Here is a 20,373-nt window from a genome sequence, read left to right as displayed (position 1 = left end):
TTCCTCCATCTGGCTGTCTCTCTTCCTCCATCTGTCTGTCTCTCTTCCTCTATCTGGCTGTCTCTCTTCCTCCATCTCTCAGTCTCTCTCTTCCTCCATCTCTCAGTCTCTCTCTTCCTCCATCTCTCTGTCTCTCTCTTCCTCCATCTCTCCATCTCTCTCTTTCTTCATTTGTCTGTCTCTCTTCCTCAATCTCTCCATCTCTCCATCTGTGTCACACTTCTCTTTCTCCCTCCATCTACCTGTGTTTCCCTTTGTCTCTTTCTGTATGTCTCTTTCTCTCCTTTCATCCCTCTCTCTCTCCACCTGTCTGTAATTTGTCTCTTATCTCCATCCTCTCTGCCCCTTTTCACGGATCTCTCTCTCTCATCTGTCTTTCTCTTCCTCTCCATCTGTCCGTCTCTCTCTTCCTCTCCATCTCTCCGTCTCTCTCTTGATCTATCTCTCCGTCTCTCTCTTGATCTATCTCTCCGTCTCTCTCTTGATCTATCTCTCCGTCTCTCTCTTGATCTATCTGTCCATCTCTCTCTTGATCTATCTGTCCATCTCTCTCTTTCTCCATCTCTCCGTCTCTCTTCCTCCATCTCTCCGTCTCTCTCTTCCTTCATCTCTCCGCCTCTCTCTTCCTCCATCTCTCCGTCTCTCTCTTCTCCATCTCTCCGTCTCTCTCTTCCTCCATCTCTCCGTCTCTCTCTTCCTCCATCTCTCCGTCTCTCTCTTTCTTCAACTGTCTATGTCTCTCTTTCTTCATCTGTCTGTCTCTCTCTTCCTCCATTTGTCCGTCTCTCTCTTTCTCCATCTGTCCGTCTCTCTCTTGCTCTCTATCTCTGTCTCTCTCTTCCTCTATCTGTCTGTCTCTCTCTTCCTCCATCTGTCTGTCTCTCTCTTTCTTTATCTGTCTGTCTCTCTTTCTTCATCTGTCTTTCTCTTCCTCTCCATCTGTCTGTCTCTCTCTTCCTCCATCTCTCCGTCTCTCTCTTTCTCCATCTGTCCGTCTCTCTCTTGCTCTCTATCTCTGTCTCTCTCTTCCTCCATCTGTCTGTCTCTCTCTTTCTTTATCTGTCTATGTCTCTCTTTCTTCATCTGTCTTTCTCTTCCTCTCCATCTGTCTGTTTCTCTCTTCCTCTCCATCTGTCTGTCTCTCTCTTCCTAAATCTCTCTGTCTCTCTCTTCCTCCATCTCTCCGTCTCTCTCTTCCTCCATCTCTCCGTCTATCTCTTCCTCCATCTCTCCGTCTCTCTCTTTCTTCATTTGTCTGTCTCTCTTTTCCTCAATCTCTCCATCTCTCCCTTCCTCCATCTGTGTCACACTTCTCTTTCTTCCTCCATCTACCTGTCTGTTTTCCTTTGTCTCTTTCGGTATGTCTCTTTCTCTTCTTTCATCCCTCCCTCTCTCCACCTGTCTGTAGATCCATCTTCATTTGTCTCTTATCTCCATCCTCTCTGCCCCTTTCCATTGATCTCTCTCTCTTTCTCATTACCACTGTCTCTCTCAAACTGTCAGTCTCTCTCTCTCTCTATCTTTCTCTCTCAAAAAGTCTGTCCCCACACACACACACACACACATACACGCAGGCATAGACGGGAAAGCCGGGGTGCCCTTTATAATTCATCATCCATCTCCGGGATGCCCCTGTTGCTTAGCAACGCTGTTCTGGAATTCTGTTTCAGTGCAGCAGCATCATCGTCTCTACGGCTTGGCCTCGTCTCAAATCTCGTCCTGTCACTCAAAACCCTAACGAGGGCATTAATGGGGTGGGATAAACGAATGGGTTCTGCATCACAGGGGTTCGGTTTCCGGTCCAAACCGGCCCACGGGAGTCGTCGAGTCGTGATGGGATTCTACGCCACAGGAATAAACCGAGTCCTGCGTTTGGGACGCAGCCGGAGTCTGAACCGCCTGAGCGGAGAGCCATGTGGAAATAAAGACGGGTCTGAGTTTAAAAACTTTGTCTCTAAGTGTGTGTGTGTGTGTGTGTGTGTGTGTGTGTGTGGTCGCCAAGCCACAGGCTTAAGAAAGCGCGGAGAACTTTCCGGATTGATATCTTTATCTAAGCACATTTATTATTAACGTGTGAGGGGCAAAAACTATTGCTCTCAGGGAGAGATCTGAGAGTCAGACACGAGGAACGAACAGGAGAGTACACACACACACACACACACACACACACACACACACACACACCTGAGATATGTTATGTGAGGTGAGTGAAATACTGAAATACACCTTCTCACACAGCGCTCACGTCTCAGAGTGCAAGAGGTAACGGGAGGGAGAGACAGGGTGTGTGTGTGTGTGTGTGTGTGTGTGTGTGTGTGTGTGTAGAGGTTGAAGAAGGATGCACTTGACTCAAAAGAAGGTAAACACCATAACCATCTGAGACAGCCACACACACACACACACACACACACACACACACACACACACACACACACACACACACACAATGATGAGAGACAGAGAGAGAACTCGTACTTCTCGATCAGGTCGAGTGTGACTCCCGGCACCAGCTTGGCGCTTTTCTGCATACAAAACCTGCAGACAGACACAAGGAGAGGGTGTTAGTCTCACACACACACACACACACACACACACACACACACACACACACACACACACAAACACTTCCACATTCCCCCTGACTTTAACACACACTGATCAGCACTAACGTTAAAAACACTTCCAGGTGAAGAGAAAAACTTAGTGAATACAAATAGGGTTTATCTGTCTGTCTCTCTTCACCTGTCTGTCTCTTCTTCTTCATTTGTCTGCCTGTCTGTCTTTCTTTTCCTCCATCTTTTTTGTCTGTCTCTTTTCACCCACCTGACCATCTCTCTCTCTCTCGCTCTGTCTCTCCACGTGTCTGTAAATCTCTCTCTCTTCACCTGTCTCTCTCCACCTGTCTCTCTCCACCTGTCTGTCTCTCTCTCTCTCTTTACCTGTCTGTCTCTCTCTCTCCACCTGTCTGTCTCTCTCTCTCCACCTGTCTGTCTCTCTCTCTCTCTCCACCTGTCTGTCTCTCTCTCTCTCTCTCAACCTGTCTGTAAATCTCTCTCTTCACCTGTCTCTCTCCACCTGTCTCTCTCCACCTGACCGTCTCTCTCTCTCTCTTTACCTGTCTGTCTGTCTCTCTCTTTTCACCTGGCTCTCTCTCTCTCTCCACCTGTCTGTCGCGCTCTCTCTCTTCTCACCTGTCTGTTGCTCTCTCTCTCTCTTCTCACCTGTCTGTCTCTCTCTCTCTCCACCTGTATGTTTCTCTCTCTCTTCACCTGTCTGTCGCTCTCTCTCTCTCTCTCTCTCTTCTCACCTGTCTGTCGCTCTCTCTCGCTCTTCTTACCTGTCTGTCGCTCTCTTTCTCTCCACCTGTCTGTAAATCATCTTTCTCTCCACTGGTATAATTCTCTTTCTCTTCACCTGTCTGTCTCTCTCTCTCTCTCCACCTGACCGTCTCGCTCTCTCTTTCCACCTGTCTGTCTCGCTCTGTCTCTCTCCACCTGACCGTCTCGCTCTCTCTTTCCACCTGTCTGTCTCGCTTTTTCTCTCCCCACCTGTCTGTCTCGCTCTTTCTCTCCCCACCTGTCTGTCTCGCTCTGTCTCTCCCCACCTGTCTGTCTCGCTCTATCTCTCCCCACCTGTCTGTCTCGCTCTGTCTCTCCCCACCTGTCTGTCTCGCTCTGTCTCTCCACCTGTCTGTCTCGCTCTTTCTCTCCACCTGTCTGTCTCTCTCTCTCTCTCTCCACCTGTCTGTCTCTCTCTCTCTCTCTCCACCTGTCTGTCTCGCTCTTTCTCTCCACCTGTCTGTCTCGCTCTCTCTCTCTCCACCTGTCTGTCTCGCTCTTTCTCTCCACCTGTCTGTCTCGCTCTTTCTCTCCACCTGTCTGTCTCGCTCTTTCTCTCCACCTGTCTGTCTCGCTCTCTCTCTCCACCTCTCTGTCTCGCTCTCTCTCCCCACCTGTCTGTCTCGCGCTCTCTCTCCACCTGTCTGTCTCGCGCTCTCTCTCCACCTGTCTGTCTCGCGCTCTCTCTCCGCCTGTCTGTCTCGCGCTCTCTCTCCGCCTGTCTGTCTCGCGCTCTCTCTCCGCCTGTCTGTCCCGCTCTTTCTCTCCACCTGTCTGTCTCGCTCTTTCTCCTCGCCTGTCTGTCTCTCTCTCTCTTCACCTGTCTCTTACGTCCAGATCTGTCACTAGGTAGACGTGCACTAGTTAGGGAGTGTGTAAAGTTAACAGGGAGTCGTGGTGGTTTCAGCTTCGGTGTGTGAAGAGGATTAAAGTAAATCAAACGGCTCATTAATATGTAATTATATTCAAATGAGACGCGTTTACTTAATTTTCTTGTTTAATATTAACAATAAAAAAGATTGTTATATTATGGAAGTCATGGAGGTATAAGAGGATGATTAGGAGCTTTCTTCATACAGGTGTGTGTGTGTGTGTGTGTTTTACCAGCGCAGAGCAATTTTGATGGGCGTGGTCAGGCAGGAGGTGAACAGGTCAGCGGGGAGGTCAGGGTTCATGGGCAGGAGCTCGTTAGCCTCACACGCTGCAAGCTGGATGCAGTTCTTCATGGACGGAGGGAGGGGCATCTGCGCCAGGGGGTGGTTCGGGTTGATCGCCGCCACCTGAGAGGCAAAAAGAGGCGTGTGTGTGTGTGTGTGTGTGTGTGTGTGTGTGTGAGAGAGAGAGAGAGAGAATAAACATCGTCCTGTCACTCATCCAGAGGCTCTGACACTGACACACTCAGCGCGGTTTGTTTTTGCTCTCCAGCGCCACCCAGTGGCACCTCGTGACCGACACAGCGGTGAGCGCTGGGGACGTTATACCGGCGCCGGGAACTTATACGCCTAAACTGTCGCCGTGGCAACCGGACAACCTCGAACCAATTAAAACCCTGTGATCAAACTCAAACGATTGCATCGTGACATTGTTTAAAAACATGCGCGCACGCACACACACACACACACACACGCATCAGAATTTAATAACACAGCGACGTTTGTTTTTCTCCGGCCTCACGCGGCTCTGATGGTAAACATCAAATACAGTAAAATATGCTAATCTGATTATGCAAAAACACTCGCATTAATTAACACATAAGCATATTATTTACACACACACACACACACACACACACACACACACACACAAACTTCACTACAGGAGTGTGTAAAGAGAGCTGAACGAGGAGAGCAGAAGTGAATCTCTCTCTCTCATGGTGTGTGTGTGTGTGTGTGTGTGTGTGTGTGCGCGTGTGAGACCTCCAGCTCCTGCTCCCTCTGCAGGGCGAACTGTTTGAAGGACTTGACGATGATCCCGGCGTTAGAGCAGTCGTACACGAAGATAGAGGGACTCCCCATCCACGTCTGCAGGTCATAGATGGACAGAGGGATGTACTGAGTGTAGTTCTGTAACGGAGAGAGAGAGAGAATAAAAGGAGGAATAAAAGGGATGCAACGATGGACAGAAAAGAAAAAAAAAAGGACAGATAGACAGATAGAAAGACAGACCAGACAGGTATGAGGAAAGACGCATAAAAAAAAGTTGAGATGGACAGATTTGATAGATAGACAAATGGACACATGGACACAGAGACAGATAGACACAGGACAGGAAGACAGACAGGATGATATACAGACACACACGAAGGGAAAAACTGAGAAAAATCAGACAGACAGACAGGTCCTCTGAAAGACAGACAGAGGTATACAAAGAGAGACAAAGGACCGGAGCAGAACCTGTGAGAGACAGGAGGAGAGTGAGACAGATTTTCTTCGCATTTGACACTTATAGGGACGCTGAACAGTGTGTGTGTGTGTGTGTGTACCTTGTTAAAGACCCAGATCTCCCCGTTGACGGTGGGACGGGGGACGCCGTGTCCATTGTAGTGGAACAGGACACGCTCCTCTTTAGCGTTCCTCCTCAGAGACGTACACAGCTTCTTCACCTCGTCCACCGTGGGGTCTAAACTCTGCTTATAGCGCGCCTGGTGGACGGGAGGAGAACAACACCTTACACACCCCAAACGAGCTGGCGTTCAATGCTCATCATCAGCTTGTGAGAATCGACACTCAGTGACCTGGAGGCCCTCAGAACCTGAACGCTGAAGGTTCCGACCCACAGGTAGAACCACAGACGTCTACACGGGGAAAAATCTAGAAACTGAACTTTTTTTTTGTGTGTGTATGTGTGTGTCAGTTGGTGCTAAAAGTGTCTTCACAAACTGAAGGTTCCGTTAATTAATAAACAGGAAGTCAGCTAAAATTCTCGACATAAGTTTTAAAAAAATAATTAATACAAAAAAATCCATTACGTTAGATTTAATAATCAATTACTTTGAAATAAAGAAAAAAGGAAGTTGTCAGGTTGCCTAGCAACAGCGCTCTCGCGACTTGAACTTCAGGACGTCTGAACTCTCAGGTTCATTGAGAACGAGAGACGAACTTCATTACTCGTGGTCCCCAGAGACAGAACGAGGGATTAGGACAGACGAGGAAGAGACGCAGCCAGAAAGACGGAATCATAGATGGAAAGAGTGAGAGAGCAACATTAACAAAGTGCAAGCGCTTCGTCGTGATGCGGAGAGTGAAACTTTTTAATGTTTTCACCGATTTCAGGACAGAAATGTTTTTTTTTATATGTAAAGAAAAAAAAAGAGAGAAACGAAAGAGAGAGATAGAGGGAGAATAAGAGAGAGAAAGAGAATGAGAGAGAGAGAATGAGAGAGAGAGAGAGAGAGAGAGAGAGAGAGAGAGAGAATGAGAGAGAGAGAGAGAGAGAGAGAGAGAGAGAGAGAGAGAATGAGGGAGCACTCTCCAGGAAGCTGCTGGATAATAATGTGTGCAGACGAGTATGAGGGTTCTTCCAGAAGCACTTAGCAAGGGAGTGTGTGTGTGTGTGTGTGTGTGTGGGTGTGGGCATGTGGGTGGGTGTGTGTGTGTTCTCTCTCGTTGGCCCGGCGATGGTGCAATAATGGACAGCAGGAGAAGAAGGTCGAGAACATCCGGACGCTAATCGATGGATCAAGTTTACCAACGCGGTGATTCACTTCCTGTGCGTGTTTAATCACTCGTTCATCTCTTCATTCGCCCTAAACGTCCAAAGCGTGTCATGATGTTCTCAGAAACGCCGCTACGAGAGAAACAGACGAGAAATAAATACATTTTATACACAAGACGAGAAAAAGGAGTGACTCACGGAAGGAACGTTTTCTCAGAAACGCAACCGAGGCCGACTGGAGTGATGATAACCTCCTGTGTGGAATATATTACTGGATTAGCTATCAGACGCTAGCGTTAAGACTAAAGCTAAACTAAATTAGTTTCTCTTGTTTTAAAACTCGAAGTCAATCAGGAATCCAATAACAAAAAAAAATTAAGGACGTGACAAAAAGAAAAACAAAAAATTACGACAGCTTTTAAATTTCTCTTCACACTGAGTTCAGCTACAGAGCTGAGATACGTGAGCCAACTGGAAACAAGGGGGCGGGGCTATGACCTGTTCATTCTGTTAAAAAAACAATAAAAAACAACAACACAACAACAATAAGAAAGCGGGAATAAATAACCACTAAGTACAAACACACCAACAAAAAGTGCTAACTAGCTAAAGCTACCGCAGCATTACCGTGCTCAAATCAGAAAATAAATATTAATAGGAGTATAAGTTACATAATGATTATTAAATATAAAGTAAATTCGAACTGGACAGGGAATAGGATCTACTGTTTAATATTCCAATAGTAGAGTGTGAATGATGAATCGGTGAATCGACAAGAGGTGGAGCTTAATTTTCTTAGCGTTAAAGACTAAAACTAAGGCTAATTTTTACGAATTCCGGCATTTTGTTGGCAAAATCCTTTAGGTGGCCATTTAAATAAAGAAAAATATTTATCTGAATGACAAATTTGCCTACCGGCTAATAATCGACCTCATATTTAACATTAGCTATAAGGGCGGGAATCATAAGGGACGACCCGATACGATGTTCATGCAATACTTTAGAAGTGCAAATCTACGAGTTATGCCACGATTTTGCTAAACAAACTTAACAAATGAGTCGCTCCTACCACACAGTCAACATAGGGACAGTGTAGAGCTCCGCCTGTAGGATTACAGAGGAACTGCAACATTTTAACTGTATATAAAATTAAAATCTTTGCATAAAAAAATAGACACCTGAATCACCTTACTAAAGAATGATGATACGTAACTGAAATGGCTCATAAACAAATCAAAGCCCCGCCCCTTCATTAGCTGTTACGCTTCCTAACGTAACACGACTCGTACCTGCGCAACAAAGATAACGAAGTTGCTATCGTCTTACGCGGACAGGTTGCACAATCGGCTGTGTTCCAATCTTAACGAGGAATGTCTCGTTCATCGCTAACAGCGCGAAGGTGGAATGAGATTACCCCACCCTTAAATGGAGATGTTATTAAATTAGCGAGCAGGATGAGACAAGCTGGAGTGTGGAACATGTTATTCGAGAGGAGGGTTTGGATGGAGAGATAACTTCCTCAGGTTGTGTGTGTGTGCGTGACTGTGAAGAAGCTTTACATAGAACTGCAGTCTCCCAAATCTCTTCACACCCTCTCCGATTCTCTCTCGCAGGTATCACCTCACAAAATCCTTCATTCCTCTCACACCCCCCCCATCTCTCCATCCTGAGATCTTCCTCGTCTCCACAGAACGTTCCAGAAAGACCTAGGAGGCTCATGCACGAAGACAGAGCACGTGTATGTGAACTCTGGCTATACACTAGCATCAGGAAGGCATTATTACGTGTAAATAATTAACGAAAGTCGAACGATTAAATATTCATGACAAAAGTCTGACGTTGGCTTTTCTGTAATACATCACAGTGATACTGCAAACGTTTACGACTGCATAAAAGAGCAATTCAAATTTTATCACAAGCACTGCACTTTAGCCAAGGGTGAGTTTAACACGACCTCATCAACTCGCCCAGCGCCCGACCTACACAAGCGGCGGCTTGCATGACAGCGCGAGGAGGGCGCTATAAGATATATAAGAGCGCACACGCGGTTAGTGGTGATTACATGACTTTAAACACTTAAGACCGCATCAACACTCCTGTGCATCCGGCTAATAAGCTTGCTAGCAAACAATAAAATTAGCTACGTACAAGTAACTTCCTGAGGTCATTTTTTTGTCGTGCTTAAGTTAACTAGCGAGTAATTTATAATCAGTATTTTTTTACTGTGTTTAATTATAATTAGCTAGCTAGTAATAAGCTCGCAAATTATGCTAACTGTATTTAAATTAGCTAGCTACTGAGGTAAAAATGTTTAAGTTAGACATGTAATATTAACATCCTGGGTTGTTTATTAATGCATTTAATAAGCTAGCTGATAAACTTCAAAGATAATTTTTGTTGTGTTTATGTTAGCTAGCTAGTAGCTGGAATTTCCTTGAGGATCAATAAAGAAAGTAAGAAAGTAAGTATGTCTTAAATAATAGTTTTTACTGTATATTAATTATCTAACTAGTAATAACATATTACGGTATTATTTATTTACTTTATCTATATATTTATTTATTGCGATACTTAAGCTAGACAACTGGTAAAGAAGATATGAGGTACTCCTTAATAAGCCAACCTTAATGTCAAACTTCACCCTTGGAAGAATACTTTCTGCACAAAAAATATTTATTAATATATATGTGTTATTCATTTGTATTTTTAAAATCCATTCATATTTTTTAGGTTTGATAAGCTCACTATATCAAAGAAATGCAATTATTCAACATTTTTATTGCAAAAGTACTTGTTTATAGTAAGAATTGTCCATTAACTATAAAGTTTTTTTTAGATTTAAGAAGTATTAAAAAAAGCATCTCCATTACCTTCCCTGCTGTGACATTACTGCAGAAAAAGCTGAGAAATCTCTCTCAGAAAAGAAAAGAAAAAAAAAACCTACAATAGTCGATGAGTCAAATCACGACACAAGCACACCAGGTTTATTGTGAGGGAGTGAGAAAAAGTTGCTGGTTTCTATGGTAACAAGGCACTATAGTTTTAACACTCTTTACCCCGGAGCTGAGAGTGAACAGGGAGAACAAGAGAAAGAGTGAAGGATCGGGGCAAGGCTGAGCTGAAACATGCAAGACACCGGAGGGGCCGATTCCGTCCTAAAGGCCAGTGGGGAAAAAGGTTCCTCATTCTTCAGTATTCTTTACACACCCCGACATTCTCCACACTTCAGTCATTCTTACACTCCTAAACTCACACACGTCAGTATTCCACACCAACACCCTGCTATTCTGCTCACACTAGGTTTCCTCACAATTCAGCACTACTCACACTTCAGTACTCTATGAACCTGAACGTTTCCCCAACAATAAAAGAGTCACATTTATATATATAGTGTGTGTGTGTATGTGTGTGTGTGCATGTGTGTGTATGTGTGTGTGCGCGCGTGTGTCTGTGCAACATAACAGCAGGAGAGAAGCTGAGTTGTCCCTGCCTCAGCTTCTACACTGCCCTGCAACTTACTGCAGTCTGTTGCTTGCTCTCATACACACACACACACACACACACACACACACACACACAAACTGTGTGTCAATAGCAGCAGGACAATGTGTGTGCATGCACGAGTGTGTGTGACTAAGTGTGAGTGTTATGTAACTGGCTGCAGAATGAGGAGCACTTGTGTCAGTCTGTGTCCAGCCACACACACACACACACACACACACACACACACACACACACACACACACACACACACACCTTATTACGACACAGGCATGATGTACGATTACACAATAATACAGACACACACATACTCCCTCTCCATCCTTTCACACACTCCTCTAATCTTATTGTCTCTCTCTCTCTCGCTCACACACACACATGCGCACGCGCACACACACACACACACACACACACACACACACACACACACACGCCTAATAGGCAGATTATTATGTAATCCTCCCGCAGGACGGCTGCTCCTCTCACTGTGTATGAAATGCGGATGAAGTTTGCTAAACATCATGCTAACAAAGTCTGAAAACTAATTATCTGTGATTAACTGATTGGAGTTGCCATTTATAAAGAAATCGTGTGGGAATCATATTTTGCTTATAAATCTCAGAATTTAATAAAGCACAGTCTCATAGTCCCATCGCTATGCTAACACCTGTGTGCTACAATGTGAGTGTTAGCCTTAGCATAGAAACAACTGTTTAAACGTTTTATACCTGTAACTCCCCTTTCTTCAGGAGAAAACGCTGCTTAGCTAAATTAGCTACTTACTAATCTGTAAATTAGTTAGCTAACTTCTGATGAATGTTACGCTACATTTCCAACTAAGTAATTTCCTCATAAAGAATTAATTTGTTTTTGCTATATTTGTTAGTGATCAATAGTTAAAAATCTATATCTATAACCAACTAATAACCTCCTGAGGTAAATTGTATTTTTATTTATATTTACTTTAGCCAGCTAGTAATGCCTTCCTGAGGTAATTATTAGATATACAGTATGTAACTTACCCAACTGGTTATGACAACATGGGCAGTTAAGTTATATTTAGTTAGCCAACTAGTAATGAAATTGTGGGATACATTTTCTTATACTGTATTAAATTAGTCAGCTAGTAAGTACCTCCTGGTGGTTTTAATTATATTTAGTTAGTCAGCTAGTTATTAACGTTTGATGACATTTTTCATTATATTTAAGTTGGTAGTTATGACCTCCTGGGGTAGTTTATAACTATAGCCATATTTAATAACCCAGGGGTATTTGCTTTAGTTGTAATTATGTTGGGTGGATGATAATAATTCACAAGATAAAGCTGTATTTGTTGGATAGTTAGTAATGGCTTCCTAAGGTAATTTGTAGATATATTTAAGTTAGCCAGCTAACTTATATATTATATATTTATACATTTTTAGTGCAATACCTTGTGTTCACTCTTTATTCGTTATCTTTTGTTCATTCTTTAGTTAATTCTTATGTTTATTATTGCTGCTGGTCTCTGAGAGCTACCAAACAAACTTTGTTGTATCACTACAATGACAATAAAGTCTCTATCTTTATCTAGTACAGTGGAACCTTGGATTACAAGCATAATTTGTTCCAATAGTCGGCTCGTTTTCCAAAACACTCGTAAACCAAATTTAATTTTCCCATACGAAATAATGGAAACTTAAATTATTGGTTCCACAGCCCAAAAAATAAATACATAAAAATAATTAATACAAAATATAAAGTAAAAAAAAAAAATTAATAACCTGCACTTTACCTTTAAAAAAAGTATAAAATAAATCCAACAGATAAGTGTTTCTGTTTATGCGCGCAGGCATAAACACACACGCACATTAATGGAGAGACTGTTTTATTGGAAAAATTAGCAAGGAATAGCGCTAATCAGACTCGTGTGAGCGCAATGGAATCACTGCTGTAAAGTAAAACAAACAAACAAAAACAAATGAGCCGGCACATTTTACCTTTGAAAAAAATTGTGACAGAGTAGAGTTTCTGTGTAAGGCAGAGAGTGTGCGTCTGTATGTGTGTGGGAAGCCGAGAGGAGAAGGGGGTGAGAGGGGGTTTGTTTTGATTGTGTGCGCGTGCACGCGTGTGTGTGTGTGTGTGTGCAGGAGCACATTGTTAAATTACGCGCACGCATAAACAACAGGCTGATACAGAGAGGGAGAGGAAAAAATGGATCTTTACCCTCTAATGAGACTTGTTTTTGTGTTATAATAAACAATACACGTGTGCTGTACACACACTTACAAACACAAAATAAAATATGTTTCACACACACACACGTGGTCACAGTGTTTTAGTAAACAGTACACACGTGCACGGATAGTGATTATACCAGTAAGAGAAGAGCACTAAGACCCAGCAGGGGAGATGATTACCCACAATTCCGCAGTGCAAGAGAGAGAAAAACTAGTGGCTCAGTTGTAATCTTATGACGCTCTGTGTCAAAACAAGAAGCGGATGCGTGGTACATGATACTCAGCACTCGTAAACCAAAACGATGCTCGTTTTTCAAGTCACAATTTATTAAAAATCTTTGCTTGTTTTGCGGAACACTCGCAAACCATGTTACTCTTAATCCGAGGTTCCAATGTAATACAACTTTTGAACTTGAATGCATGATTATGCAAATATGTTTTTTTCTCCATTATCTCAGACTAGTATAATTGGCGCAGTATAAATCTTATACTTATTATCATTATTGAAATAATTAACCTCATTTCCAAAACTTATATATCATTTCCGCAACAGATGTTCATTAGATGGTAATTTAACTAATAAAAAATTTTTAGTTTTAGATTTTAAATGCATGTGCAGAATCTACAAATTATGTTCTTTCAGGTTTGTCACATCATTTTGAAAAAATGACAGGTTTCATTAAAATATAAATATTAATTATTGTAAATTGTGGATGGTGTTGCGGTAATGAGAAAAATCAATCAAAAATTTATAAACTTAAATAAAAAATAAATATTATTTCAGAACTTCAAGTAACTGTGCATGACTATTAATAATCCTTTTTTAAAAATGTAAAAATATATTTGCTACAGTGTTGATGTTTTCATAGTGTTGCAGTAATGAGATTTTTTTTTAGGACTTTATTTATTAGGACTTTTGAAAATTATGTTCAAAAAGGTGTTGAATGGTAAGTGAAAGTTTTTTTAAATTAATGTTTACAAATACTCCAGACTTTCTTACTAATGCATAAAAAAGTAAATTTAAACATTTAAAAATGTTCAGATTTCCTGAGAATCACCCGTCTAGCCGACTAATAATGACCTAATGATGTATTTTTGTATGCTAGTAATGACTTTCTAAGTTAATTATTAGATGTAATTAAGTTAGTCTGCTAGTTATTCCATCCTGGGTAGTTTTTAGTTACGTTTAGCTAGCCAACTAGCAAAAATACCATTTTAGTTATATTTATGTTAGCCAGCTAATTACGACCACATAGGGTAGTTTATGACTAAATTTAGTTAGCCAGCTAGTAGAAATCTTCTGAGATAAATGTTTAACTATATTCAAGTTGGCCAGACTAATAATCTCCTGAGGTAATTGCTTTAACTGTAATTATGTTGGGTGGCTAATAACAAACTAATGAGGTAAAGCTGAACTTGTTGGCTAGCTAATCATGATCTCATTACAGGCTACATTACAGCTAATATGTTTTGTATTGCACACAACCCTGCTGAATTAAAATTTCAAAAAAAGTCTACTCAGAATAGAGTTACTTATTTAAAAAAATCCCAGACAGAATGTGAAGGAAAAATTGCTAATAACAGGATGATGCGTTATCTGAGTCGCACACAGGAAGTGTGTCGCGTCCAGACGAGTGTGAGCTTACACACTGAGAGTTATTTATAGAACGGTGATAAATGAGAGCACAGAAAAACGTCTGTTCACAAATATCACCATGGCGGTAGTATGTCCTCTGGTTTTGTGTGCGTGTGTGTGTGTGTGTGTGTGTCTGTAATGGGATAAAATAACATATGGAACGTCAGATACCTCATTTTAAACCCGATCAATGGTGCAGTAAAGAAACGAGCTCTTGCTTTTACGTTCAGTCGATAAAAACTCACTTTACTCGACTTTTATATAGCGATGAAGCTTCTGATGGTCTGTTAAATGCCAAAAGTGCTTAAAGATGGCTCCTTTAGGGTTACACACATGACATACTCGCAACAACTGGGAACATATTACACAAATTTGACCTTTTAGGTAGAAAACAGGCTGATATTTAAAAATACAAATGTCATGTACACATGGTAGGTCCTGTATTTATTTTTTACGGTATTAGAGCAGCACAATTTTTTTTAATGGATGCTGTGAATTTTTACTGGCTTTTGGAGGAAATATTGTAGATAATATAAAGACTTTAAAGTAGTCGTTCAATCCTAGCATTTTAGCTTACTGTAAATGTTCGAATTTTGTAATTAGGCTGCAAAAAAAGTATATAACAAAAATAAAATATAAGGTAAAAAATAAAAAAATTATAAAAATATGTAAAATATATGTAAATAAATGTACATACTGCATGTAAATACATTTATTTAAGATATATTTCAATATTTTCAATATTTAAAAGATATATATATTAAGGAAATTCCAAAATAGCTTAGTAGTAGTTTCACATTTTTGGAGTAAAAACTAAAAAATAAAAAATTTTATATGTATTAATCACATATTTATGGTTTAATATTTTATGGATATGTTTTTAAAGCGCTTTTTTATGCTTTTTGCTAAATTTAAAGACGTTTTCAAGAAAATCTGTATACTATATTAAGACAACTATGTGGGCTTTTAAGACCAGGTTTGTTAAGTAAAAATATATACAACTATAATTAATATATAAAAAATATATCAGAATTACATTTGCAGTTATAAAGATAAAAATATGTTCAGTATAATGTTAAAAATATGTAGAAAATAAGTAGAATCAACTTTAAGCTTGTAGACCTATTTTATTAAAAAATTATTATTTTATTGCACAAGTTTGAACTTTTGAGACATAACTGTAAAGTTCAAAGGCTTTTGTACATTAATATTTCATTACGAGACTATATGTAGCAAATAATCATATACATTTCTACAAAGTTTAAGCTAAAAGCTGCTTTGTTCTAGAAATAAACGCTTGAAATAAGTAAAAAAATCATATGATGTTATAAAATAAATACATTTGAAATAAATTCCAGCACCAGACTCGATAGTTTTGTATGTGTTTTAAATAATAAATATCTATTATATTATACTTTATACAAAATATCACTTGTTTAAATGTTACTCTTTTATTGTTTAAATGTTAAGCGTTTTATTTATTTAAAACTGTGTTAGTATTACTTATAAGGTTGTTTCTGACCATTCTATTATTGTGGGGTGTAAATTTTAGTAACACTGAATCAATCAAATATATTAAATCATTTAAATAAAAAATTTTGTGCACACATGTGCTGTTCAGAATTATTTAAAGTATTTATTAAAGTTAAGTGACATAAAGAATTAACTTTGTGAGAAAGGTTACAAAGAACTACATCAGTGTTGAACCAAACGTCTCTATGTTTCCATCGTACTTCTGCTCTTCTTCTGTGAAACTCTGAGCTTTTATGGTAGCAAGTTCTCAGGTTTATGGCCTTGACAGACAAAATCTTTCTTTTTTTTCTGAAAGAATTCATCGTTGGAACACAGAGTGTAGACAGGAAGCTGGGATGTGAGAAATAAATAAGTCTGGCAAACAGCGCTTTATTGAGGCTTTCCTCAAAAACCTGACACTAAACGCATTACCGAAATGACCTTGAGACTTAAGTGCTTGGGAGAAAAAAATTAAATAAATAAAATAAAAAAATAACCGAGTCGACAAGCTGCAAAAGCCAACACGGACAGAGCAGAGAGAGCCAAAGCGGCAACGTGCCGGCTTTCTGATTTAATTAACATGGAAGCAAAATCCAGCATTAAAAAAAAACAACAACAACAAGGTCGTTATATAATTTTATTATTTGGAGCAGGAACGCAGAAGGGTACGGTGATTAAAATTTTTTTATTTCATTTAAATAAACTTTATTGTAATAGATGTTCTTTAGTCTTAGATCTCTGGCTAAAAACTTCCTTCGAGTTTAACATTGTGAAATTTGTGCCTCGGCATATACGAATTTACTCTTAGTACTTAAGGTGAAATTTCGTACTGCGGAACGCACTGTCCCATAGGAAATAATGTTAATGCAGATAATCCGTTCTAGCCATTCTAGTATTACCAATATTACCAATTTCCAACACTATAATTATATTTTTGCATATAAAAACAATCAAAATATTTAGAAAAGACACAAAGTAAAATATGAAATAAATAGACATTAAACCTTCGGGTCCTCAGGGAGTTTTTCATCGCCATCGGCTCGCTCATCAGGGACTATCTAATCATTTTGGTTCATCCACATTTCTCACATTTCATATAAATTTTTATAGTTTTATTTTGATTGTGTAAAGCTGCTTTTGGACAATGACAAATGTTAAATGCGCTATACAAATAAAATTTAAATAAAAAAAAAAACTGAAAGCAGCTCCCTTTTCTGCTTGGTATCATCCTACTAACATTCTTGGGACCTATGGTGCGATGTCTTCACAGTCGCTACCAAAAAAAAAAAACCTTGCTAACAATAACAACCCACTTCAGATTCGCACTTGGAGTGCAAATCAGGACGGTATAATTACAGGTAAGTATGGATGTGTTTGCTAGTTTTACAGATTAGCAGGGTAGCACAAAAAAATTACCTTGAACTTTGTGTGTTTTTAAGGTTTTTATGTAAACTGATAACCAGAGCCAATTAGATGAATTTTTATGTTAACAAAATTCCACTCCAATTTAGAGAGCAAGAGGTGTTCTTCTTTCTTTGGGGTTAGTTTACTGGACAGTAATTTAATCAAGTCAAATTAGTCAATTAATCAATCAATCTATAATTAAAAATGAACTTTCTCTGGCCCATTAAATGATACTCATTGAAATACTTAGAAACTCAGAATTATTGCTGTAATTTTTATGTCAAATCAAAATCAAAGTCAGAAATCACCAAATCAACCGTTCCCTCGTCCCTCTCGGGTAACGATGACAGAAGTTACCAAACGTGGTTCTTTACCTGATTAATGGTAAAGTAAAACTGTCCACCTCGCCGTAATATAAATTAATAGGAATATAAGTGTGTATTCTAAGAGGCATGGCAACACAAATCTTATAATGAGGTCACATGACTGAGACATGTCCAGCTGCTAGGAGTTCTATAAAGTTTTCTTAAGTTGTTGACATTTCATTGTTCTGTGCTTTTAAAAAAAAAAAAAAAACTTTAGGTTTCAGTGATAAACGGGAGAAAAGATAAAAGAGTGCGAATGTTCCAGTTTGTTTTCTTATCAAAGAAAAGTCACATTTCAGGCTATAATGAACTTTTTAAAACATAGATATCAGAGATAAATAAGACACGTGAAACAAACCCCGTCTGAACAGAGCTTCAGGAATCTATTTATAAACAATCTCGTTTATCGCGTTTATTAAGCTAAACATGAACTTGATCAGGAGCCTTTTACGCTACCTGGGTTTTAATGTGAGCTCTGAAAAAGTTAACGATGAGCTAACGGCGGATCAAACACTGCGACTAAACGTGAAACCGTGGCAACCGTGATGCTAACTGAGCACGCTAAGCTGACAGGTAGGTGGATATTTTTCATTTTTCAAATTCGCTTCTCTGCTGCTCTCAACACAGAGGTGCTGATGGAACACCACACTGACGCCAATCAACACCTGTCAGACCCACCAATCTCTCGCTCCCTCTCTTTCCCTTTCGCACGTGAACCGCAATGACATCATCGTCTGTCACTTACGACGCTGCAACATGAAGCACAATGGCATGCAATGTAACACATCATGGAGTGCATTACTGAAAGGAAAAAAAAACCTGCACAGGAAAACAGTACGATTGGCTTTTGATGACGTTGTCTGTGCTCAAACACACCTTCATCCGTCTGTCTATCCATTCATCCATCTGACAGTCTATCCCAAAATCTGTTCATTACTGAACAACTACATTTATTGATACCTTAATGGACACATCCCTCTCTTTCAGTGCATTCATCCATCATTAAACCCTAAATCTGTCCATCCTTCACTCCATCCACCACTCTAGTTATTCAATACTCCATCCATTCATCTGTTCATTTCTTGGCTACTCCATCACTAGATACATTCATGTAACACGTCTCTTATCTGGAAATCATTTATCTATTCATCAGATCCTAAATCTGTCCATTGCTCCATCACTCCCTCCCTCTATCTGTCCATCCATCCATCCATCCATCCCTCCATCTATCCGAAAGTCTACCGTTCAATAAATTTGTTCAATGTTCAGGGACTAGATTTAATGGTGCCTCAACAGACACATCTCTCTCTCTCTCTCTCTCTCTAAATCCACTTAACCATCATATAACTCAAGCTGTCCATCCATTCAACACTTCATCCATCTATCCATCTGTTCATTTACTGGTCCCTTTATCCCTAAATACTGCAGCATATACATGTATACTGTACCTCTAATCCTAAATATGTCCATCCATCCATCTGAACGTCGATGCCAAAACTGTCAACTGTTCTAGGACTAGATTTAATGAAGACTTGATGGACACCACTTATCCATAAGTAAACCCTAAATCTGTCCATCCTTCACTCTACCAAATATTACTTCTCTTTCAGCACTCCATCCATTTCTCTAATGGTTCTTCGATCACTAAATGTATCCATGCATCTCTTATTTATTCATTCATCAAACCAAGCATTTGTCCATCAGTTCCTCCATTACTAAATTTATCCAGGTATCTCAATTTATTTATTCATTCGTCAAAGGTTAGATTTGTCCATCCTTTGCTTCATTAATCCATCAATCCATCCGATCATCTCTCGAGTCCTCTATCTTTGTCCATTTATCAATTCATCCAACCCTAAATCTGATCTGTCCATCCTCCACTGCCTTGTCTGTTCATCATCGGTTCATCCTTTCATGCGACTGTAATTTGCGTTTCTGTATATCTGTCTAACTCCATCTTCTTTCCATCTATTTATCCATTCCTAATTTGAGTCACTCATTCATCCTTCAGCCCATCTGTCCATCCCTCACTCTGCATTTTTTTCCTACCTCTTATACATCATCTTTTCATGAGTCCACCTCCCTATTTCTCGTTTATCCTTTCATCATCTTTATCTGCAAATCCAAATGAGCGATTGTGCGTCGCCTTTTATCTTCTCACACATCCATCATCTTCCCATCTGTTCATTTCTCTACTGTACAATGCGTCTAGTCCTCTCACTCTATCTTTGTCCCAGTTATTCATATTCATTCATCCATCCCCTCCATTCATCCATACAACTCTCAGGCTGTTTCTTCTCCCATCCATCCATCCATCCATTTATCACTCGCTCCTTAATCCCTACAATCAACAGCATCCTTCGCTTCATCTCTTCACCCCTCATTGGTACTATGGCTCTCGGTCTACATTCCTCTCATCCCTGCTTCCATTTCTCCTCCTCCTATCTGTTTGTCTGTCTGTCCGTCCATCCTTGAGACAATCCGTCTGTCCAGTCGCGCATCTTTTTCCATCTATTCATCACCAGTTAAACATTTAATCCATGTCCTTCTCCTTTTATCACTTCATCCATCCCTCAATAAATCCCTCTTTCCTCCTAAGATCACTTTGCTTGTAAATTCCTCCATCCATCTTTCACTCAGCGCTCCAGTCAATCACTGATCCATCCCTCCATCAATCAGGCTACACCTCCACATCTATTCACCTCTCTATCCATCCCCAAATCCATTCATCACTCCGTCCTATG

At 40.1% G+C, this 20,373-nt stretch overlaps 1 protein-coding gene across 3 annotated transcripts in view; it reads right to left on the bottom strand.

Moving 5' to 3' along the window:
• Window positions 1-20,373, bottom strand: part of rptor (regulatory associated protein of MTOR, complex 1) — a 92,531-nt gene that overhangs the window by 49,704 nt on the left and 22,454 nt on the right. For all 3 annotated transcript variants that reach the window (XM_053498009.1, XM_053498010.1, XM_053498012.1), the window contains exons 5-8: window positions 5,821-5,979; window positions 5,255-5,401; window positions 4,443-4,618; window positions 2,476-2,535 (exon numbers count right to left, since the gene is read on the bottom strand). In XM_053498009.1, coding sequence (XP_053353984.1) covers window positions 2,476-2,535; window positions 4,443-4,618; window positions 5,255-5,401; window positions 5,821-5,979 — 542 coding nt within the window. The remainder of the gene's footprint in view (window positions 1-2,475; window positions 2,536-4,442; window positions 4,619-5,254; window positions 5,402-5,820; window positions 5,980-20,373) is intronic.

Source organism: Clarias gariepinus, chromosome 6, assembly GCF_024256425.1.
Source record: "Clarias gariepinus isolate MV-2021 ecotype Netherlands chromosome 6, CGAR_prim_01v2, whole genome shotgun sequence".
NCBI classification, from domain to species: domain Eukaryota; kingdom Metazoa; phylum Chordata; class Actinopteri; order Siluriformes; family Clariidae; genus Clarias; species Clarias gariepinus.
The sequence above is the reverse complement of the archived record's forward strand: the minus strand, read 5'-3'. Positions and strand labels throughout refer to the sequence as shown.